We start from the raw sequence: 25,007 nt of genomic DNA, 5'->3' as shown, positions 1-25,007 counted from the left end.
AACCGATGCCCTTGAGAACCATCTTTTTTGTCTTGAGAATGTCTTTCCAATAGCCGACGCCCTGTAGGTCAAAGAATCTTTAGTCCACCACCCGCCCACTGATTTGCCATATTTGCTTTTGATGATAATGTTCCAAAGATTCCCGTTTTCTGATCCTAATCTCCAAATCCATTTCCCTAGGAGAGCCCGATTCATCGATTTAAGATCTTTGACGCCTGCACCTCCTTTTTGAATTTGATTACACACTTCTTTCCACTTTAAGATGTGAAATTTCTTCTTATCTTCTTTACCTTGCCACAGGAAGTCCCTTCTAAGATTTTCGAGAATAGCCAAAACTGGTCCCGGGCATTTGAAGACAGACATGAAATACAATGGTAAGTTGGAAAGGGCCGCTTTGATGAGGGTGAGGCGACCTCCCAGAGAAAGATAATGGCTTTTCCATCTGGCAAGATAAATATGGAATCTTGCAATGACTTTCTACCGTAAGTATTTAGGAGGCGAGCCTAAGCAAAGGGGGAGCCCAACGAAGAAAGATGGGAGAGAGGCCACCGTGCAATTGAAAACTTCAGCATAAGATTTAAGCTCCTCTGTCTTCAAATTGACCTCATTCATCTTGGATTTCGTTAAGTTGACTCGCAGACCAGACATGGCCTCAAAGCAGCGGATCGTTGTACGCAGGGAGTCGACCTTATCTGGGCTAGCTTCAGAAAAAAATTAAAGTGTCATTCTCAAACTGAATGTGGAAAATCGGATTAGACATACCTTTCATTCTACACCCACAAAGGGAGACCTTCAGCTTGACCTTTATGAAGCAATCTAGAAAGGGCTTCTCCAACAATGAGGAAGAGGAACGGAGATAGGGGGTCTCCTTGCCACAAACCCCTCGAACTTTTGAAGAACCCTTGCGGGGATCCGTTGATAAGGATTGAGAAAAAGGCCGAATCTATGCATTCTTTAATCCATCCTCTCCATTTGACCCCAAATCCCATCCGCAACATCATGTAGTCCAGAAAATCCCAGTCTACATGATCATACACTTTTTCAATGTCCAGCTTGCATATAATAGCCTTCGATCTGGACTTGAGAATAGAGTCCAAGCATTTGTTAGCTATAAGCACACAGTCCACTATTTGCCTGCCTGAAATGAAAACACTTTGATTTCCTGAAATGATCTTTCCTATCACCTTCTTGAGACGGGTCGCTAAAACTTAAGCCAGAATTTTATATGGCCCTCCTACCAGGCTGATCGGTTTGAATTCTTTGAAAGTAGCTGCCCCTGCAATCTTAGGAATCAGGGCTATGAATGTGGCCCCAAGACCTTTAGACAGCTTAGATCTGCTATGAAATTCATTGCAAAAATCTATCACATCTGCTCAAATAACCTCCCAGAAGGATTGAAAAAATTCTATGGGAATCCATCAGGGCCAGGAGCCCTGTCATTCCCTAAGGCTTCAATTGCCTTCCTCACTTCTTCCGCATTGAAAGGGGCTTCGAGCTGAATAGCTTCTTCTGGGGAAATGGAGTCGATCTGAAGGTGGTCCAACCGAGGCCTGCGCCAGCCTTCTCCCTTAAGCAGCGAGCTGAAATGAATGATAGCCTCCTCCGAAATGCTGTTTTTGTCTTCTATCCTTCTCCCATTAACCACAATACTACTAATTTTGTTGTTTCTAGCATGCATATTAGCAATATTGTGGAAATAGCTTGTATTCCTGTCTCCCTCCTTTATCCATTTTGCTCGGGATTTTTGCTTCCAAGAGATCTCCTTTTCTAATGCCCTTGTCGAAAGATATTGAATCAGCTGTATGCTTCTGGTCTGCATTTCGGTGGACATAGAAATAACTGTAGCTTCCTCATCGATTCTCTGCAACTCTGAAAGGAGAGAATCCGTTTCCGGTTCCCTAGCACGCAACTCCTTCTGCTTCCACTGTTTCAATTTGTCCTTCAGCTGTTTAAGTTTAGAAAATAATCTGTAACCCGCATAGCCCTCCACCTGGAACCCAGCCCACCAACAGGAAATCATCTGATGAAAACCATCAATTAAAAGCCAAGAGGAATCGAACCTGAAAGGTTTCAGACCGCAATTCTGCTCGTCGATAGACAGAAGAACAGGTCAATGGTCGGACGTGACTCTGGGGAGAACCAACTGGAAGACCGAAGGGAAGATGTCCAACCAATCAGGAGAGATCAGGAATCTGTCTAAACGAGAAAGGATAGGGGTAGCTCTCCCATTGGACCATGTAAATCTGGACCCGAGCAAAGGGAGATCCACTAATTCCTGATCTTCAATCCAACGCGAGAAAGCAGCCATTGCAGGGGTGATCTTATTCCTGTGAGATTTTTCATCCACAAATCTGGTAACGTTGAAGTCTCCCACCATGCAGGAAGGACCTACAAAGCTCTGTTTAACAGAACTCAGTTCTTCCCAAAAATCTTTTCGTCTGGCGTCTTGAGTGGGACCGTAGACTGATATGTGAGAGACCTTTTTATCCGCTGGCATATCTAAAATTGGCATGGTGCTGGGTGTTTCTAAATTTGGTCCTAGATATAATCAAGAGTCAGCTGGTTGCTGCTTGGTGTCCTATTGTGCATTGCCTTTGGAACATGGCGGCTTATAGTATGTTGTTGTTCCTGTGGACTGACAGAAATGTCAGGATCTTCAAAGGCAAAGCCACCTCTATGCAAAAATTAGTGGTCAGGATTTTTGCCTCCTACAGTGCAAAAATTAGTTGTCAGGTGTGCATTGATGGTTGGAGGAGTAGGCGCTTGGGGGCTTTGAGGAGTGAGCCCCAAATTGTTGGTAGGAGCTGGTTTTGGAACTGTGTATTTGTTTTGTTGTTTCTTTATGCGTTAATGTTAGGTTCTTTTTGTATCTTGCTTTTCCTTATATTATTTTAATAATTTTTTCTCAGTTTACTCATAAAATAAATAAATAAAGGGTTTTGCTAAAATGCCCACCTTCATGGGGATGTCAGCAACCTTCCCAAACCTTTTGAATGGCACGTGGGGTGACCTATTGTCGATCCAAACTGTTCATTCATTCATGCAACTAGGGCCATGGTGCAAAACTCATGCTAATCGGTTGATCCTAAGCTTCTGCTCAATAGCATGAAATGGACAGTCAAGATTGACCAGAGAAACAAAATTGATTCAATCATCATCTTGAAACATCTACTAGACAGTCCCACTTTGTGTTTCTTATGATTCTAAAGTAACAGTTTGATTTGATGATTCTAACCATGTGATATATGTCTCATGAACAATGGACGGTTAAAACAAATTGATTCAATCATCATCTTGAAACATCTACTAGACAGTCCCACTTTGTGTTTCTTATGATTCTAAAGTAACAGTTTGATTTGATGATTCTAACCATGTGATTTATGTCTCATGAACAATGGACGGTTAAAACAAATTGATCCTATTCAAAGTGTTAGGATCATCTGATTGGTGTCATTCTTGCACCATGGCTTGCTCCCAGTCTAGTTTTATGAATGAATGAATGGTTCAGATCAATGATAGGTCACCCCGTGTGCAATTTAGAAGGTTTGGTTCAGATCAATGAAGGTGGATGTTGGCAAAACCCATAAATAAACAAAATAGGGCAATGTCCCGCATCCCCCTTGCAGCACTTGACAGAATATGCTACATTTACTTTTCTCATTGAGTGTCTAACAATTGGAACTTGCAGTGTATAATCTGCAGGAAATGGATGAGGATGCGAATCAGCTGCCAGCTGTCGCTGAAAATCCAAGGGTTGCTACTGATCAAAACATAAGTGGAAAAGTAACAAAGCAACGGAGAGGAATTCTTTCTCGCATCTGGAATGGGATCTTCAGAGCACGCGATGAGGATTTCGAGAAAAAATTGCAACATCTTTCCAAGGAAGAAGCTTCTATTCATGCAAGGATGAAGAAAAGGGCTCAAAGATGGCGAAAGACAGCAAGGAATCTTATAGTTTTCTCTGTGATTCTTGAGGTGATTCGTTAAATGCATTTCTTTTTACATGACTGCTTGTACATTGGCGTGCTTCAAAATGAAAACTTGAGTATATGCATACCTTTTTGCGTTTAACAAGGTAAATAATGGGTTTGAATTACAATTTTTTCTCTAAAAAAGGGGGGGTTTGAAGAATCATTGAGCTCTATACTCTACATGTGAATGTAGCTGCAGATTTTTTGATGCACATGTTTAACTATTATATTTTATGATAGACCTTTCAACGTTTGTCTCAAGCTTTTGTTGAGTTCGTTGCAAATCTCATTGATTCGGTAATATGGGAAGATGAATGATTAATGGGTTCTTGTGGATTCATCTTTGGTTCTGGTGATATTCCCTTCTTCTCTGCAGCAGCTTGGTCGTGCAAGTCTTCTTTGCTCGTACACTCTTGGGAGAACTTTTTTCAATAGATGCGTCACACTGTTCCACGAATTAATGTAAGGAGCAGAATAAAGGAAGTTGCCTGTAAATGGATTATTGGAGTCATTTCCTTTTTGTTGATTTATCCACTTCTTTTCTTTCTTCTTCTTCTTTTCCTTCTATACTAGTGGTTTTGGCTTTCAAAGATACAATTATTTTCAATTATTTCCGTCAAAACTCCCATAAGAAGTAAAGCTATCCACTGTTGATGTGGAAACGTGCAAGAAGAAAATCTGTTTGGACAACAATGATTGAGAGCTTGAAGTTTCTTCTTATATTATGTAGTGTTTGGGCAAAAAGAAAATCCAAAACTCAAAGTTCTCTCTCTCAAGTGCTTAATGCAAGTGACGGGTTTTATTTGTGGCTTAAAAGGTCCCAATATATATCTAGACAGAAAAGAAGTAAAAATTCAATATTTACTCCATGCTTCAGCCAACAGCCTTGACCTTTGCATTTTGTTTGAATCATAGGTTCTGAGTGGAACCATAATATTCAAATTGCAGACCATTAGATTCACCCAAAAAAAAAACAAACAGTGAGATTCAAGTATGATTTTTTGGAGAATGATGATCAAGCATGTTAATTAATTTCCAAATATTAGTAATTTGAGCTGTTAACTTCCAGGTATATTTCAAGGCCTTTTTGTAAAGGTTTTCGTTTTGTGAAATTGATACGAAATATATCTTTTAGGATTTGAATCAGACATCTTGACATGCAAAGGCCACAGTTCTTTCAAACCATTGCATATGCATATTGGATAAGAGGAATGATAGGATCCTCGACGTGAAGCTTTGCACTATGCATTGGGCTTTTCAGTTTTGACATGTTGGGCCAATGGCTCAAAAATCCAAACCATTGGTCTATTGGGCCCATGGCTCAAAAATCCAGACCACTGGTCTGTTGTGTCCCACTGTGAATGGACCATGCCCCAAAACTCTCCTAGATTGAATGATCCTGATTTCCTAACCACCAAACTTAGGCCTTTTCTATTACCTCTGTACGACTATGGGCCTCGAGTACGTGTAGATCCTCATGATCCAAAATTTCAGGTTACGTGTACAGCAAGGATCAGTCACCTCTCATACTTATAGACATGTTAATTTAGTTATCAGAAGTTGAATTTTTTGCCCAATCAGCATGATTTGCGTTGAATTCTTTATACTGTTAGCTTTAGAATTCAAAATCCCAGAAAATTTGAATTTCGGGCCTTGGAGGGGCTCCCTTTCCCTTATTGGAGTATTCAACTCAGGATTTTTGAAGGACCCATGTACAGTGGGGCCTTTTTTCAGTTGAGTGTGGAGTGTTGCTGCATTACTCTTTTCAATCATCTGTTTGTAGGTCATGCATTAAAATGTTTGGGCTGTCCTATCCAATAAAATTTTTGGGCATTTCGATCCACGGTGGGGCCCAGATTACCAGTGGTTTGGATCACTGAATTGTTGGTCTCACTTGTCAGAATTGAAAACTCAAGTATATTGTGCAAAGTCTTGGAAGAGGATCCTATTTCTCATGGATAAATCTTTGGTTTCTTTTCATGACTTCTTTGGCTTGATACTTTTATTCTCAGGAGAATCTTCTTTGCTAGAGGAAATGTTTTCATCTTGAAACAGGTGCTCATTGCAGTCTATTTTCCAGGTTGCTGCGGTGGCTTATGCAATTATGATCACAAGATCATTCAATTTGAACTGGAAAATGAGGGCAGTGCGAGTTTTTCCTATGTTTGCCTTGCCTGCTCTGTCGTCTTTACTCTATTCAACACTTGTTAGCTTAACAAGGATGTGTGAGTATCCCAAACTCTACATCTAAGCAGAAATCTCATTTCTTTCCTTCATTGGTGAAGTCTTTATGACCAATTTAGTAACTTTTGTTTGTTGTGATTTTACATTGATACCATATTCTTTTTCAATTGATCTATCTCATAATGTTATTCTTTTGCGAGTAAGCTTGCAGCTCAGAAGGTTTGGTATGCGATATTTTATAGGATGCAATGCAAAACTAATTTTCTGTTTGGTGTTGATCATGATAGTGGCAAATTTAGTGGTTTTAAATTCTTTATGTTTGTTTTTAATTTGCAAAGAGGTTTGGATGTATCAAGTATGGGTAGAGTGAATTTTTATTTTTATTTTTTGACCTTTTAAATTTCTTGTTGAAATGTTTAGTGAGGATGTTGGTGGTAGTATTATTAAAAATATTTTCAAGATCCTTACCCTCTACAAATGCTTTATACAATCCTTCTGGACACATATGATTAATAAACAAGGCTAGGTCAAATCTGATTTCTCGAGTTAAATTGCAATGTCAGTACCCAAGCGAATGCCATACAAGTTTCCATAACACGACAATCTCAACTTTTATAGATTCTTGAGGGGTAATAGTGTTCACTATATCATTCTTGAGGGGTAATAGTGTTCAAAGTATTACAAGTATTGCATTGGGGATACAGAAACAATATCGATATCACCGATAACCAGAAATGCAGGAAAACATTGGGGAAACATGGGGAAAATGGTGGAAATTTTCAGTGAAACTTTATGAGATGTTAAAATAAACATATTTGCATATTTAGGAATTAAAAAAAAAAAAGAAAAAAAGAATGCTTACATAACGAGTATCCATTTAATGGGGGCCTAAAAATGATATGCCGTCGTAAGAAATCAGTCCGACCATCCCATCAATCCCAACCATCTAACCTTCCATCCAAACATCCATTGATATTTCAGAATATTGACAATACATGATATTTTGCTGAGAAATTGTCGACAATTAGAAAGGAAACAAAAGACCGTGGTCTCTGTTGAGATGTGGAGCCACATCTGGGGGTCGCTCGACTAGTCCAGTGGGCCACTCGACCGGTTAAGCAGGGCACTCGACCGGTCGAGTAGGGTACTCGACTAGTCGAGCAACCCCCAGATGTGGCTCCACATCTCAACAATCTCCCACTTGGAGACACATCACCATAAACCTTCGTCTTCTACATTCGGAGTACATCACCTCCCTGTCTTCAAGCCTGAAGACCAATCAAAGCTGAATAGAGCTTCAGCTTCTCCCGTGTGACCGCCTTGGTGAGCATATCCGCAGGATTCTCACTTGTATGAATCTTCTCTAGAGCAATCGATCCATCTTCCAGTAACGAACGTATGAAGTGATATCTGATGGCAATATGCTTGGTCCTTGAATGAAAAGTTGAATTCTTAGCCAAGTGTATTGCACTCTGACTGTCATTGTACAGCTTGCAAGCTGCTTGCTTCTTACCTAACTCTTCCATGAAACCTTGCATCCACACCATCTCCTTGCACGCTTCTGTAGCTGCAACATATTCTGCTTCCATCGTACTGATAGATACTATCTTCTGTAACTGAGAGACCCAACTGACTGCAACACTACCCAGAGAAAAAACGTAACCTGTAGTGCTTCTTCTGCTGTCGATATCTCCTGCCAAATCAGAATCCACGTAGCCTTATAGCTTGATTTCCGATCCTCCATAACACAGCCCTACATCCTTAGTACCTACCAGGTATCTAAGGATCCACTTCACAGCTTCCCAATGTTCCTTCCCGGGGTTGTTCATGAACCTGCTAACAATTCCCACTGCTTGAGCAATGTCTGGCCTCGTGCTCACCATAACATACATAAGACTCCCAATAGCTGACACGTATGAGACTTTAGCCATGTAGTCCCATTCCTCCTGCATCTTTGCCCTTTGCTCCTTAGATAGCTTGAAGTGGTTGGCTAATGGATTGCTAACCAGCTTAGCACCTCCCATATTGAATCGATCAAGTACCTTGGCTATGTACTCTGCTTGTGACAAAACTAGTTTCTTGTTTTCCCTGTTACGCTTTATCCTCATGCCTAGGATTTGTTTTGCAGCTCCTAAATCCTTCATGACAAATTCTTTAGACAGTTGTCTTTTGAGATCCGAGATGTCCTTCATGCTTGAACCGGCCACAAGCATTATCATTAACGTACAGAAGAAGGATGATATACGACGTATCAAACTTCTTCAAATAACAACAGTGGTCTGCCTGACATCTCCTAAAACCGTTTCTCGACATGAAACTGTCGAACTTCTTGTACCACTGCCTCGGGGCTTGCTTCAGGCCATATAGACTTTTCTTCAGTCTGCACACTTTGTTCTCCTTTCCTGGTGCCACGTATCCTGTCGGCTGATGCATATATATCTCTTCTTCAAAGTCCCTATGAAGAAAGGCTGTCTTAATATCTAACTGCTCTAGATGTAAGTCCTCTGTAGCCACTATACTCAAGATCATGCAAATCGTAGACATTTTCACCACAGGTGAAAATATTTCAGTGAAATTGATACCTGCTTTTTGTTGAAACCCTTTCACAACTAGTCTAGCCTTGTACCGTTTCGAACCATCGTGCTCCTTCACTCTGTAAACCCACTTGTTATGAAGAGCTTTCTTACCCTTGGGTAGAGTGACTAGCTCTCATGTATGATTAGACTCGAGAGAATCCATTTCATCATCCATGGCCTGCTCCCACTTAACCTGTGTATCTGACTGTAACGCCTCTTCAAAACACTCTGGTTCACCATTATCTGTTAGCAGTAGATAATGTAAGGAGGGTGAGTATCGGACCGTGGGTCTCCTCTTCCGAGTAGATCTCCTCACAACCGATGTCTGTGGCTCTGCCTCATAATGCTCCCATGCATGATCATCCTGTGGCGCTGTAGCACCCGTGTTCGGTAAGTCTTCCAACTCTACGAATTCTTTCTCCTCGGCCTTATTTTCTTGCACACTGTCCTTATGCATCACTTTTTCATTAAAGAATACGTCCTTACTTCTGATGAGTTTTCTATTTTCTGTATCCCAAAACCTGTAGCCAAAATCATGCTGCCCGTAGCCTATAAACGTGCACCTCCTGGACTTCGCATCTAGCTTGTTTCTATGTTTTGCATCAATGTGAACATATGAAGTGCAACTGAATACTCTGAGATGTGCAAGATTCACTTCTTTCCCAGTCCACGTTTCTTCTGGTAGCCCACTATCCAATGGTGCTGAGGGGCTTCTATTGATGAGATATGCGGCAGTATTCACAGCATCTGCCCAAAAGGTCTTGGGCAATCCTGTATGTAACCTCATGCTCCTGGCACGCTCAAGGATGATCCTGTTAATGCTCTCAGCCACACCATTCTGCTGTGGTGTCCCTGGAATCGTTTTTTGATGTTTGATTCAATTTGTTGCACAATACTCCTCAAACCTCTTATCACAGTACTCTCATCCATTATCAGATCTGAAACATTTTACTGTTTTACCCGTCTCATTTTCTACCATAACTTTTCACTTCTTAAATACATCAAATACATCAGATTTATGCTTTAAGAAATAGATCCACAGTTTTCTACTAGCATTATCAATAAAAGAAACAAAGTAACGTGAGCCACCAAGAGATAATACCTGTGCCGGTCCCCACACATCAGTGTGTACAAGCTCAAACAGATGCGTCTTTGGAGCACGTCTTGTCTTCTTGAAACTTACCCTCTTCTGCTTGCCATACACGCAGTACTCACAGAATTCCAAATCAATAGACTTCTGCCTTGGTAACTTCCCTTTTGACAATAGCACTTTCATCCCTTTCTCACTCATATGTTCCAACCTCTGATACCATAACTGCCCATTCACTCCAATTGATGCGACTGCGAGTGAACTATACGGTCCTGAAGTCACGTATAAGGTACCTTCCGTCTTGCCTCGAGATATCACTAAGGCACCTTTTGTGATCTTTCAGGAATTACTACTGAATGTCGTTACATAACCAGTATCGGCCAATTGGCCCACTGAGATCAAGTTCTGTTTCAAACTCGGTACATGTCTGACATCCTTCAATTTCAAAGCTGTTCCGTCTTTCTGATTTATATGTACGTTTCCCTTTCCAACAATACTCCTCGGCTCATCATCACTCAGGTAGACTCTCACGAAGTCGCCTGATACATAGTTACATATAACTTCCCTACATGAAGTGGCGTGAAACGAAGCACCCGAGTCTATAACCCAAGACTCATTTCTTGCATTAAGAGATAAGATCAACGCCTCTGTGTCACTCTCTTCAGATAGATTCACTGAATCCTTCCCGCCTTGAGAGCTTCCTTCTTGTTTCTTGAGTACCCTGCAATCACGTTTCATGTGTCCCTTCTTCTCGCATTGTCAACACCCGTCTTTGTCTTTCGGTCCCTTGGACTTTTTTCTCGACTTAAAACGTCCGTGTTTATTGCTTCCTTTGTTCAGCGATCTTCCTCTTCCTTCAACGTTTAGAGCATTCCCTGAATCTCCTGAAACTCCTGATGCCTTTCTTCTAGATTCTTCGGTGAGAATTAGACTGGCCACATCATCAAATTTCAGTTTTGTCGACCCTGAAGAATTGCTTACGGCAATCACCAAACCATCCCAACTGTCTGGCAAACTGGACAAGATCAATAACGCACTGACCTTATCGTCAAAAACAATGCCGACGGATTCTAACTGGCTTGTGACTGTGTTGAAATCGTTTAGATGTTCAGCCACGCTCCCACCATCTGACATCTTCATGTTGAATAGCTGTTTCATAAGATGAACCTTGTTGGATGTTGAGGGTTTTTCATATATGGTGGCTAGGGCTTCCATTAATTCTTTTGTAGTGTTCACCTTGGACATATTGAAGGCGACGCTCTTAGACAAAGAGAGTCGGATCATTCCTAAAACTTTCCGATCCAATAAAAACCATTGATCATCTGTCATCTTTTCTGGTTTCTTCTCTTTTCCTTCTAGAAGAATATAGAGGTCCTTCTGATATAGATAATCCTCCATCTGCATCTTTCAGAAGGCAAAGTTTGAACCATCAAACTTCTCAATTCTAGTCTTCCCTTCTTCCGTCATCCCTTCCAATAGAACTAAACCAATAGCTTTGATATTAGTTGTTGCGCAGCATGCCAACAACGCAGTGAACCGAGATCTAATGTCCGGTCTCACCCACAAACGATAAACAAGAAGAAATATAGACTAGAAACAGAATCAAAGCGTTCCAAACAAACCACAAGACAAGATATATATGGAAAAACCCCAAACAAGGGTAAAAAAAACCACGGATGCAAACTTCCACTATGAAGAAAAACGAAGATTACAAGACAATATACTAACATCTCCCTTGGAAGTACAGAGAAAACCCTTTGCCCACACCTTTGTCTTGTGGTTTGTTTGGAATGCTTTGATTATGTTTATAGTCTATATTTCTTCTTGTTTATCGTTTGTGGGTGAGACTGGAGATTGGATCTCAGTTCACTGCGTTGTTGGCGTGCTGCGCAACAGTCTCGATATCGCCCATGTTGCGATATTATTGTTGACAATTTGAACACTGATACAACCATGCACCCATAACAAAATTGAAATGGTTTATTTATTTATTTATTTTAAATATTAGATTTTTGGTGATATTATCGAAATATTGCCAATGCACTGGTGATACAAGTGACACCTGAAATCTACATATTCGAAAATATTGGTGATTCAAGTGGCACCTGAAATTTATACAATTGAAAATATTGACGATATCAATAGATTGGCGATACTTAGCAATACATCACTGATACCTGAATTTTTTTATACTACCAATGTTATTGGCATCGTTGCTAGTGTTATCGGTGTCACCGAGCTGAAGATATGGATAATATTGGGGATATTTTGATAATATAAGTGGGTACTCCAAACAATGAGGGCATCGACACATATCTATAAAAAACAAGAATTTCAGAGCATTTTGATTTTGGATATACTTAGGGATTGACTAGTCTTAATTAATAATGATCTATTGAAAGTAAACTTCATAGTTGGTGGAAATGGCCATTTCAGGCTTTTGAAAGCCCAACTTCAGTGCATGGGTGGGTCTTAAGAGATGACATGGTGATGGGGACATCACGCGCACACGTGCACTCACGCCGCCACCCCTACGCATGTACGTACGTAGATGGAGGACCCCACCATCGATCTGTCTCGATGACGACGTTCAGGGAGGGCCTCCTAGCTAGAAGTCAAGTTTTGGTTCAGAAAAGTGGCCCGATTGTCAAGAAAAGCCCACCATGGGATCTCATGATCGTGGCCCACTCGTCAGATTGGTTTTATATTTTAGATTTTGCTTATTGTTATTATTTAGAACATCGTGAACGCTTTAGATTTTCTCGTTTGGTTTTTATTTTAGTTTACTTCATCGCCAAGTAATAGGTGTCGCACATGGTGCGAGTTTTTGAGTATAGGGTTCTCCCTATAAATAGGCACCCCTTGTAGTTCTTTTCATTCATTGAAGTTAATAAAAAATTCCTGCTTTATTTTTCTGCTCTCTTCGTGAGTTGTGGAAGAATTCAAAAGTGGGTGCGAAGCCCTCCCTTTTCGAAGGGCTAACTACCGTGGTGCGAAACCACATCGATCCCCATTCACTCCCATCTTCCATCATCTTTTTTTCCATCTTCCCCACCATCCGCACTTCGAATTTGTCCTTTTGTTGCATTAGATTTCTTCATTGAAGCAGGTTTCAAGATTTCGGCCCGCAGGCGAGACTTCGGCGGAGCACTACGCACAAACCGTACATCGGATCGAGCTGAAATTTGGAGGTTTTGAGTCCATCCTGGCCGACTAGGGTCAAGGTGGCCTTTTTCGAATAGTGGGTCCCACACACGTGCGGCCGGGATCACGCGCACGTCCGTCTGGCCATTGTTGATCCACACGCGGGATCATCTTTTGGCTCGAGTTTTTATCCTCTTTTATCCTCTCATAGCCGTTTTCATGAATCATAACCCTAGATTACATGATCCCTAATTGATTTGCCCCTTTTTATCACCTTAGGGTTCCTTGAATTGAAATTACGAATCCCTTGGATTAGGGACTGATTTTTATGCATGAGTAGTTGATTTTATTTTCCTTTGACATTGTTTGGTTTATAATTTTATTGGTCCAGTCCTAGCCAGTGTCGGCTTGGACCCGCATAGATTCCCCTTTAATTGAATGATTGGATTTTCATGTGGGATGTGGAATTTGTGTGATTGTTTCTGAATTGGTGTGATCTAAGCCTGTAATCTTCAGTGCATGGGTGGGTCTTAAGAGATGACATGGGTACCATGTACATGAGCTTTTATGGCCCTGTTGGACTGGGTAAAGCTTATGCCCAAAGGCCCTTATAGGAGGGTAGGGAATCTTTGTGAAGAGTTGCTTATATCCAGTTGTCATGGAGGGCGACTCTTCTAATGTCATCTCTTGGGCATCTATACCTTATTTTTGAGCTTGGTGCAAGCTCAATTTTGTGTGCAAGGGGATATGGACTATTGCATCTTGAATAAACTGTTTGTTTGCCCATGCCACGAGGGAGGCTATCTCTATAGTTGATAAGCTTGCTAAGGATGGTGTTAGCTATGGAAAATGCTTTGATTCTTAGCTCTCTCTCTCTCTCTCTAAGTGATAATGAAACTTTATTAAACCAAGAAAAAACATTCAAGAGAGTAACGTGGAGAACAAGAATATATACCTACCACAACTCAAAGGGATTAATGATGAGTAGTTGTCACGCCCCACAATTTGGATACAGAGTAATGCAGGGGCATTTTCACATCGGGCTCGAGTGGGGTGGCCTGTGAGATGCAAGGGCACACCTGGGGCGAGTGGCTTGTGTGAGGCGGGCCTCACCCGTGCGAGGGGGGTTCGGCTAAGGTCCTAATCCAGATAAAGGGATTAATTCGCCATGCTCTATTAGTTCGAGCTTTTAGAGCAAGTGGTTAATTGTCCTGCATCATAGAGTGTGCACCCTCAGACCCAAGTTATGGTTTATGACTCGTACACCAAGTGTACATAGACCAACTAATCGTACAATTGCTTAGAGGCGTAATTTAATGTATTTTAAGTTCACACTAATTTACATTCATACATCCACACATGCCTCATAATCTCACACTTCATTACTACTACTAATGCATTCTCAAACCACATTATTCAATAAGTAACCGAGTCCACCCATTTGGGACTTTATTCAACCCTAATATCAATTACCGTTCAGCATAACATGTTCATAAACAATATTATATCAAACCTAACTATCAATAACTATAATGAAGAAACAAAATCTCCTAAACAATAATTCATATGAGCAATCCATCAATTCACCACAGTTAGTTCATCCTTCGTTAAATACGACCATTGATCTTGGGATTCATCCGGCAATCGGGCCTCATTCTCTAGCATCTGATTTATGTTTTACGTCTCAATCACCTCTATACGGTTGTCATTCCACAACGTTACCTAGCCAGGCTAGTGAGTGAACTCATCATGGTTCATACACAGCATATATATATATATATGTATGTATGTATGTATGCAGGGATATCATAAAATGCATGTCAAGTGGGATAATTGTCCACTTACTTGGGTTGGATATCCGTCAACTTGCATCTGCACCTGGCAGGCTTCTACCATAGGTAGGTATGGGCAAGGTCCGCATGTACTCCATGAGTAGGCTTCCACTAAATGTGGGCATCTGGTAACGATTCTACCAGGAAACTACCCAGGGAGATCTCCCATGAACCCAAGCACGAGGCGTGCATGCAATTATCTAGAGCAGGCCTGTAGGAATTAGCACAAGAGCACTATAGATGCATGTAATGCATGCTCATTGCACTATTCATCAACATACGTAATCATTATACACATCTCTTCACATGAGATGAAACAATGAATTCATTATTGTAATGATGTACATCTTCATATATGAAATTTCATAATTTTAACCCTTCATCATAATCATCATGTATCAACAATTCAACGTAATATGGAAATACAATCAATCATAGCAATCAAACAATCCATCTCATCTGTACAGATATGAGACATGTTGGGATTCACTCACCTGTTCTTGATAGAGCTAAATCCGCCAAACAATCGTATGGTTTTGAATCTAGAATCCGAATCCCTATTAAAATAGTTTAAACAATCATGCATTTAATTAAGGTATTCCATCCAGTGGGGCCCACCTTTGATCAATTCAAGATGACCCATTATTATTAGTTCCTTAATTAATAATTGAGTCAAGGAAATTACATGTATTATGGTCTTATTAATCCAAATATCTCATTTTGGAAATATGATGATCAATTCAGGGGATTGTTGATCAATCCGGTCGATCAATTGAGCCAGCTTGAAGGCCATCGATCGATTCAATCGATCATAGATTGAGGAAATTTGAATTTTATTGCTTAAGTCTCTGGACACTTTTGGTCACTTCTTGATCGATCGAAACTATTTGTTGATCAATTGAGAAAACCCAACATTAATTCAATTTGGTTGTTGGACTATTTTTACCAACTTCGGTCGATCGAGACCGCTCGAGGAAGCCCTCGATCGATCGAAAGCAGACATCGATCAAAACTTTTGGTTGCTGGACAAAAATCGAACTGTTCGATCAATTGAAAGTCTAACTTCAATCGATCAATCGAAGCCGAACAAGTTATGTTACATGATCTGGTTTTCCAAAAAAAATTAGGGGTTTTTCCTCTCTCATTGTTTTTTATGGATTTATCATATTCAAAGATTGGTCCAAACCATCCAATGATTTCCCCATCACCAAGTTTGGAAAGACCAACGGATTGCCCGGATCTGAAATGTAGAGATATACAATTGTTCTACGGCATGGTTTATTATTGCTACTATCCATAGATCATTGTGGACAATCCAACGGTAAGATCACTTTAGAATTTGGGGAGATGGTATGTTTTGGCCTTAAGGAATGCATGATTCAAACTGATCTAGACGGACACTGCTAGATAGTCCAAAGCAGATCCCTATGACAATAGATCTCACACAATGCCTTCCTCCATTCTTCAAACCTTCCCATGGATCAAACAATGGACGTAAGGCTGATCCGCCCTGTTCATGGTGCAGATCTAGGGTTTTTAATCGAAAATACATAAAATTTTAGATAAAAATAGAATTAGGGACTTATCGATGGAAACTCTTTTCCTTAGGGTTTTCGCAGGAGAATTCTCTGCGATCCCTCCTTATATAGAGAGAGAAGTCCTGGATCTAAAAGGTTCTTTCGGGGTTTCGTAATTTTGTGCAAAAAGTTAAATATTGCGGTGTCAGGAATCAATCCTTTGACCTTATCCTCTACCGAGAGTACCTCTACCAACTTTTCAAGTGTTTTGTTTTTGTTATTAATCACAAAATCAAACTCTTAATTCGATTAATATGGGGTCCTATGTGGCCCAAAATTTTAGGGTCGTTACAGTAGTCATTCAACACGTAAATACCATAGAATCAACTCTGCACTATCCTAAAAATGCTATTTACAACATCTTTAAAGGCTCTTTAGCCACCAGTACAAGCTACTACTTTTGCCAAGCTATTTGAAAAACTTATTCTGCTTTAAGTTGCATCGCTCAAGCTAGAAGATACAAATATCTGTTGATCAACCCCCCCACAAAAAAAGTGATCGTCATCTATCATTTGCACGAAGCATTAAGCTAAGTGGCAATTGATTCAGGCATGGAAGTGGGGGAGTGCCCATAAAACGTTAGCAAGTATAAACAGCTCTGAGCATGCAGTGCCAGACGAACCCCTGAGCATGTCGTCCGGTAATTTCAGCATGTTCCATGAAGAGATGTTATACATAATGAAGATGTGCCTGGTTTCCAAAAGTATTGTCTGTTGAAGAAGCCAATATAATTCATAGCTTTTGAAACTTATTGCTTCATGTTCACATTCGGGAACATTTAGTCATGGACACTGGTTAAACGAGTTTTTAATTTTCCTTCTTTTCTTTAATATAATTCATAGTCATGGACATTTGGTCTGCTAGCTCAACAGTCCTTTTTGTTTCCTTCTTTTCTTTAATATAATTTCCGTTATCTTCCAAAAAAAAAAAAAAAGTTTTTAATTTTCTGGTGAAAATACTCATTGTGTGCCGTAAATGACGTTGTGGGGCCGTAAAGGTAACGGTGGCAACTGTTAAACGTTACGTGGTTGTAATGGTTGTAACAGCTGTTATGGAAAAAAAATGGCTCATAACCGCTGTTAATGGCCTGTTATGTCCCCTATAAAAGCCATAATAGCCTCGTAATGATCTGCTATAGGGCAAATACACATTTCTTGGATTTATTTTTTTTCAACATTACAGGAGAGATACAAGTTTTTTTTTGTTTTTTTTCCCCAATAAAGAAAGAGACTGTAATGGCCGTGGTGGCCGTTATGGCCACTGTTACCATTATGGAATATCTTGAAAATATTTTAATTTCTCAACATTTTCGAACTACACATCCATGAGATGAGGAAGTCAGCAGACAAGAAATTTCAAAAGGCTGGCTGAGATATTGTTGAAATCCAGAAATTACCTGCAGAGAGCTAGTAGTTGGTAGTAAGATTGTGGTAAGATGTGAAGTGGCACATTTCGAATCTTATGTTTCATTCTTGTTTATTGGTAGGTGATCGCAAGGACCAGAAAACACTTGAAAGGTTGCGTGCTGAAAGGCTGGCAAAAATCAACGAGCTTAAAGAGCGAACAAACTATTACATAACACAGCAGCTTATTCAGGTGATGAACAGGTTTGATTTATGTTCTATTTCATGGTATGAATTTTGGGTGGCTGGCAAATAATGCCCGAGCTGGATGCATCTTCTATTTACGGTTGATCGTCTCTTCCATTGCTTATGTTGGTGTGGGTCTGTGTTTGGCCAAGCTCACGTATGTGGTTTTTACTTGTGTGTATATGCTTCTATGGGGTCTATATTGTATGTATATCGTACTCACATCATGCATGTCGTGTCCAGAGATATGATCCCGATCCTGCTGCAAAGGCAGCTGCTGCAAGTGTTCTGGCATCGAAGTTGGGTGCAGACTCAGGCTTGAAAGTATATTTAGGAGATGAATCTAATCTCAACGCGCCGATGGGGAGAAGCAGTGATGTCGAGTTGGTGCAATCCAGAGGGCTTCGGAATAGGAAACAACCTCTTTCCAAAGCTAGCAGCACGACAAGTAATGAAATGCAGCAATTAGTCGAGGAAATGTCCCATGATTACGACAGCCCAGATTCTCCCTCACAGAATCAGGCAGCTTTTGTAGAACATCATCCAAGATCAGCTTCCAATGACGGGGGATGGATTGCTCGCATTGCGGCCCTGCTTGTGGGCGAGGATCCAACTCAGTGCTATGCACTTATATGTGGTAACTGCCACATGCACAACGGTGAGCCTCACTGGAGACTTGCATGTTTTTTAACCTTATGGTTCTTAAAAGCTTTTCATAGTTTTTGGAAGCATTTGAGTTTGTGTTTGCTTGCACCAAATATCATGAAATTTCACGATTATTCAGTCTAATTTGGTGCAAATTATCATGAAATTTCATGATATTTAGTGCAACCAAACGCACCCTAAAGAAAGCCAAGGGGTAAAAAAAATTCCAGCTAGAAAGCAGATGAGCGCTTCCAATACTAGGTTTGTGGGGCAATACACCCTCTTTGGTGAGAGGATGTTACCCACCTCATTTGCTTATCTAGGAACAATGGAAAAAGCAAAGTATAGACTGAGCCAGTGAAGCTGTCGCTTTGGTCCAAATCAACTAAACCATTGGCACATCGGTTTAACCATGGCACCATCACCCTCTTATGAATAATGTATTATGTTTTTTGTAAAACCAAATGGTTTGAACTGGTTCATAGCGGCATCGCCCACCTGAATGTTTGTTTGTTTGTTTGTTTTTTTTTTGTTTTTTTGGAGTTTTAAAGCGGTTTGAATCGAACCGAATTAGAAAGGGGTTGCAGTTGAATTCTGCCAGACGGGAAGTTTCATGATAATGACTAATCCGTATCTGATGCATGTTTGTGCAATGCATAATCTTCAATCCCATCCCTTAACGGCCTATGTGTATTTTCATCGTGTAGGGAAGTTAACTGCATGGTATCTTTTGTACGCAGGACTGGTCCGGAAAGAAGACTTCCCATACATAACATACTACTGCCCGCACTGCCATGCACTGAATGGGTCACGGCAACCAGAAGAGCAAACTTCAGGTATGATTTCTGACAAGCCAAGCTCTCCAGCTTCAGTCACCGGCGATGCAAACAGCAATGCCGGCAGCTCTGAGACTCCACGTGATGCAGCAGCTGTTACGGAAACTTCTGCAAAGACCGACGACTTGAAGGAGTTGAGTGCGCTGGCTAGCTGAGGATTTTGTTTGTGAAATTGCCTATAGAGTGTTGCTTTTTCTTTTATACATATTTAATGTGCATCAAATCTTGCTGTGTGAAGCACTTGTGTTGAGAATAGAGAACAATGACTCGTTCTGGTTGTGTAACGGGACCATATACATATTGGAATGTAACGTGGTGCATTCGTATCCTGTACCATGTGCTACGTATATGAACTGATTGATTTGGCCTCATCCATCTGATGGTCTTATGATGGACCCTTGAGGGATCTCCACGACGTCCGTTCTGAGGCCCCCTAATGGAACGGTTGTGATGTTCTGTTCTACATTCATTTTAAGAGGAATGATCTTATGCCTATGTGTACAATGTTTTGCAGCAGGCCTGCGGTTCTTTGATCCTGCCTGTTGATGTGATCTGATGGATGGGGGCGCCCTAAAAATATTCTTGGATTGGGAGGAGATTAGAATATCCTAGCCCTTTGATCTTTGGCTGCCTAATGGATGGATAAACATAATTTGGATTTTACAGTAGAGGCTGGTGGTATTTTATTCATCTCATTAAAATAAAAACAGCAATGATGAATGTTTGAAAGTTAACAATGAGGTGTCAGCTACATGCCTGACATCCAAATTACGTATATACCCTTATATATGTTGAAAATTCCTTTAGCTTTCTTTTTAGAACCCAAAGTTCAAGGCTCTTAAAAGACTAATTGTGTGGGTAAAATTGTCAATAACCATAAAAATGGTGGAATGACCTTTTTTGGCTGGGACTTTCATGGAGCAAAACATACTATAAACAATGTGTCACCAGAGAAGCTCTGGGCTGCGTTTGGTTGCACCAAATTTCATGATTTGTTGTGATTTCATGATTTATCAGTCTAATTTGGTTGAAAAATTCATGATATATCATGAGATTAGGTGCAACCAAACGACAGCCCTAGAGATAGAGATGGTGGGCAGGGCTCTCACGTTTAGGGGTCCCACTTGTTTAAATTGATAAATTCACTGATTTACGTAAAGAACATTCCTGTTTTGAGAAGAGCTTTTACATGTGGGCCCAATGGTTGGTTTACCAAACCATTGATCTGACGGGCCCCATCATAAATGAGTCATAATCTCCCAAATTGGGAGATCCTAGCCATTGAATCTTTGGTCTTTACTCCATTAAATATGGTTTGTTGGTTAGATTTTTCTAAACCATGTATTAGCTAGCTAACAATGAAAAGGTTTGAGTTGATCAGCTGAGGAGATATTTAGGGGCAACGAGGATCTGCGATGGGGTCATCAGATCAACCGCTTGGATAAAACAACCATGGACCCCACATTTACAAAGTAGGTGCAGGGAAGTCCCAACTGGGAATTCACCCTCTAAGATAATCTTAGAGATGACTAATGTCAGCTTACAATAACAAACGTTCATCAAATTTTTTTGGGGGGGGAAGTGTTTTGCTCCAACGGCTCAATGACCGTTTGGTCACAGAATCCAATATCATAATCATGCATCTCAATGAATTTGAATGATTTTATCCTTATCATATATGGTTGTGGGCCCCACCTTTTACGTGAGATAATATTGTTTTACTAGACTTCTTAGCCGTATGATTTTCTTTTCAAAACGTGCCTAAAAAATTAAATAAAGGGGTATAGAATATACGAAGCACTCGAAAAAAAATATTTGACAGTTGCTTTCGATGCAGTAAGAGCCAATGAGTCACCAGAGGTTGGTCAATAAGGGTTCCTTTGGTATTGCTTACAATGTAGAGATGGCTGCTTGCCCATGTCGCATGACTCAGCCAAGTGGTCTGGTGGAACACCCAATTGGCGGGAAAGGGCTATACATAAATGATGGTGACGAATCTTTTTGAGCCTCACTTGATAAAATAAAGTGTACTTGAATTATAAAACTTAGTGGATTGAGTAAAGTAGGGCATCGACTCGAGTTGGACCGAGTTAGGGTTGACTTGACTCAATCCGATTTTGAAATAGACCTGACCCAAACTTGACCCGACTTGGTACCGAGTCCAAGCATGCTTGACCCAATGCGAGTCTGGGTCTGACCTGGAGTAATCTGGACCGAGTCGGGTTGGGGGCAACGGGTATCCATAGGCTGAAATCACAAATCGAAACCAAGATGCACCTGCTGGAATTGCAGCCTCTCCATCAGCTCACACGGCATCTCATATTTGAAATATCAAATATGGGGTTTTATATATATATATATATATATAGAGAGAGAGAGAGAGAGAGAGAGAGAGAGAGAGAGAGAGAGAGAGAGAGAGAGAGAGAGAGAGAGAGAGAGAGGCACGCTCACCTGCTTACCTACACACGTGCGCACCTATGCACACATGTCATGGGAGTCTAATCCGGACGGTCCATGTGATGCGGAATCCCATGAAATCCCAAGGGGCCAATTTTCACTTTGATTTAAAACTCTGGTGGGCCATAGCAAAGAGAAATGCAAATCAAGGGATGAAACAATTTTCTTTTTTCATGGCCCACTAAAGTTTTGGATCAAAGTAAAAGTTGGTCCCGAGGGGTGTTGCATCATGTGGACTGTTCAAATTTCAAACTCACATCATGTATGATGGGCCCACCAAAAATTTCACAGGTGAGCATTAGGCTATATATATATATATATTAGTAATGGTCTCCTGCGAACCATCCCGCAGGCTACCTTGGTGTGGTCCAATTCCCACCGCAGAGAGGAAATCGGGGGGCCCAACAAAGTTTGCTTAGTACGTAGTCCGATTTCCTCTTTGTAGTGGGAATTGGACCGCACCAGGGTAGCTCGCGGGATGATTCGTAGGAGACCATTACCAAGGTAGCCCGCGGGATGGTTCGTAGGAGACCATTACTTTATATATAAACACACACACACACACACACACGAGTTGAGTTTTGGATCGAGTCGAGTCAGTACCTAGGTGGATTTTGGGTTGAGTCGAGTTACTATGTGACTTGAACTACACGGTTCAGATCGACTTAGCCACTAGGTTCAGATCGAGTCGAGTCTAAACAAGTTGGACGAGTCGAGTCATCCTGTGCCCAGTTCTAGAATTAGGTCTTGAATTAAATTTCCTTTATGTAGATTATACACGAGACCCACAAGTGGCCTAAGGGGCTGTTTGATTTTCTAATTGCAGTGGTAATTTAAGGTAAATGGATAATAATTATATACTTTTGAATTTTTGGCAACATTTTCAAGGTGATATTGACAGCCGCCTTCATTTAAAGCATTAATTCTCACGTCACCTTGAGGTAAAAACCATTACATTTGTGGGGTCCACCATGATATATGTGTCTTATCCACACCGTTTATCCCTTTAGCCAGCTCATTTTAGTGCATGAACCGAAAAATGAGGCAAATCTAAAGCTCAAATAGACCACACTGTAGAAAACAATGGGACTTGAGCTCCTACCATTGAAAACTTTTGTGGGCCTTAGAAGTTCTGGATCAAGTTGATATTTTTGTTTTCCCTTTATCCATGGCTATGTGACCTTATGAATAGGTTGGATGACAAATAAACATCAATTTAGCCCTAGGTTGAAAATAGCTTTCAATGGTTGACGTCTTTACAATCACTCTTTCTTAAGGTGTGGCCCATTCGATTATGGAATTTGCCTCATTTTTGGATTCATGCCCTAGAATGTGCTGTTAAAAAAGTTGGATGGTGTGGATAAGTCACATACATCACGATGGGGCCCACAAGTTTAATCGATAATAACATGGCTTTTGTGACCCGTTTCCAAAATGTAATTCGTAGCAAATTTCAAACATGTGAAATTAGTCATAATTATTTATTTAGACTTATTTACCTTGAATTACCAATATAGTTAGAAAATCAAATAGCCCCTAAGTGTCTTTAAGATTTTTAGTTGTACATTACGAAAATGTTCCACACTCATATAAGTGAGTTTATCATGAACGGCTTTGTAATTGTCACCTCACCTTTAACAAAAGTTTTAAACTAGAGTTGAAAGTTAGGCGGGTTCAATCCGGCCGACCTGTGACTAACCTGACATTGGGTTGGGTTTGGGCAGGATATATTGGGTTTGGTCTCAGGCTTGGGCCATACAAACACCAACCCGATAAAACTTGGGTTGGGCTCGGGTTGCTCGACCCAACCCGTACCCGATCAATATATAAGTTCTTTATAAATTAATTATAATTGAGTGTGGATCATTTGTGTTGAAGGCACAGGAAATTCCAATGCCGTTGGATTTCATTGGTCCACGTCATTTCCGATGATACAAGCTAACAAGATATGCCTGATTTCTCTCTCCCAAATAGATTGCGTGATACACAATACGACTTTAAAGGAGTAGTTGTCCTATATTTTAGCTTGTTTGAACTTCTTTACAATAAATAACTGCATATATAATTAATAAAATCATATGTACAAAAAATAATACGTGTGTTGAAAATATAATAACAAAAATATTAGCATATATCTACCCGACCAACCTGGCCAACCCGATCGAGCCTGCTTGGGTTGGTTGTTGGGTTGGGTTAGGGTTGAGGTATATGAACCTTGGGTTGGGCTAGGGTTGAGCACCAATTTGACCCAACCCGCCCGACTTTCAACCCTATTTAATTTAAACTAATCAACGGATATACTTGACATTGATTTGTTAAAGAGATTCACTTTACTTGTATAAGAAAAAAGGATTCAAAAGTTCTCTTAAATACATATAGTGCATTTTAACTAATAATTACACAGAAACTTTTTTTTTTTTTTTCATTGAATCTAATTCGTGAGATCTCCAATCCTTAAGTTGGGTTTACTATTTTTGGTGATTCATTTTTTCTCTCCATGTTTTTTCAAATTTTTTGGGCTAAGGGATTTATTATTTTTCATTAGATCTTATAAAGTCAAGAGTTATTACACTATTTTTTTTATTAGTGATCTTACATAACCATATTGTAGAAGGATTTAATTGGATTTTGCATCATAACTCTTGTTATTAGCTTTATTATTATTATTATTATTATTTTATTTTTTATGACAACTAAACTATCATAATGAATGGATATATGTGGTATCAATTGAAATTGCGCAGTTATCTAATACGATACCATGATAGGGAAGCTTTAAGAAGTTTAGTTAATCCGTGACTTGTGTGGGCCACACCACATACAGAAGTGGAGAGGGGCCGTGCACCATTAAAACATTCATAACCATTTTTGGGCCCACCGAGATGTGGTTTGCAAATCCAGCCCATCCATTATGTGTGTCCCACTTGGATGAGGGTTCGTACAAAGTTTCAGCAGCATTCAAAACGCAGGTGGGCCCCACCAAGTGCTTTTATATGTTTAAGTCAAGAGTTATTACACTATTTTTTTTATTAGTGATCTTACATAACCATACTGTAGAAGGATTTAATTGGATTTTGCATCATAGCTCTTGTTATTAGCTATTATT

At 40.3% G+C, this 25,007-nt stretch overlaps 2 protein-coding genes across 2 annotated transcripts in view; one reads left to right on the top strand and one right to left on the bottom strand.

The window, feature by feature from the left end:
* The window catches only part of LOC131217145 (uncharacterized protein At2g24330-like), a 35,299-nt gene extending 15,526 nt beyond the window's left edge, over window positions 1–19,773 (top strand). The window contains exons 2-6 of the mRNA XM_058211931.1: window positions 3,689–3,975; window positions 6,052–6,196; window positions 17,861–17,970; window positions 18,207–18,621; window positions 19,349–19,773. Of these exons, the coding sequence (XP_058067914.1) occupies window positions 3,706–3,975; window positions 6,052–6,196; window positions 17,861–17,970; window positions 18,207–18,621; window positions 19,349–19,599 (1,191 nt within the window). The 5' untranslated portion in view covers window positions 3,689–3,705 and the 3' untranslated portion in view covers window positions 19,600–19,773. The remainder of the gene's footprint in view (window positions 1–3,688; window positions 3,976–6,051; window positions 6,197–17,860; window positions 17,971–18,206; window positions 18,622–19,348) is intronic.
* LOC131217640 (uncharacterized) lies at window positions 1,406–2,512 on the bottom strand. Its single transcript, XM_058212576.1, has 2 exons — window positions 2,141–2,512; window positions 1,406–1,990 (listed from the first exon to the last, which is right to left on the bottom strand). The coding sequence occupies exons 1-2, from the start codon at window positions 2,510–2,512 to the stop codon at window positions 1,406–1,408; spliced, it is 957 nt and encodes a 318-aa protein (XP_058068559.1).
* Window positions 19,774–25,007: the final 5,234 nt, after the last annotated feature.

This window comes from Magnolia sinica, chromosome 10, assembly GCF_029962835.1.
Source record: "Magnolia sinica isolate HGM2019 chromosome 10, MsV1, whole genome shotgun sequence".
Taxonomy (NCBI): domain Eukaryota; kingdom Viridiplantae; phylum Streptophyta; class Magnoliopsida; order Magnoliales; family Magnoliaceae; genus Magnolia; species Magnolia sinica.
Note: the sequence above shows the minus strand (reverse complement) of the source record. Positions and strands in the feature narration are given on the sequence as shown.

Bases quoted from the DNA above. Each gene is read 5' to 3' on its own strand.
- LOC131217640 (XM_058212576.1), bottom strand. From the start codon at position 2,512: ATGCCAATTTTAGATATGCCAGCGGATAAAAAGGTCTCTCACATATCA. The intron at 1,991-2,140 runs GTTCTCCCCAGA...GCTGGGTTCCAG, and splicing joins TCCCTTCGGTCTTCCAGTTG to GTGGAGGGCTATGCGGGTTA.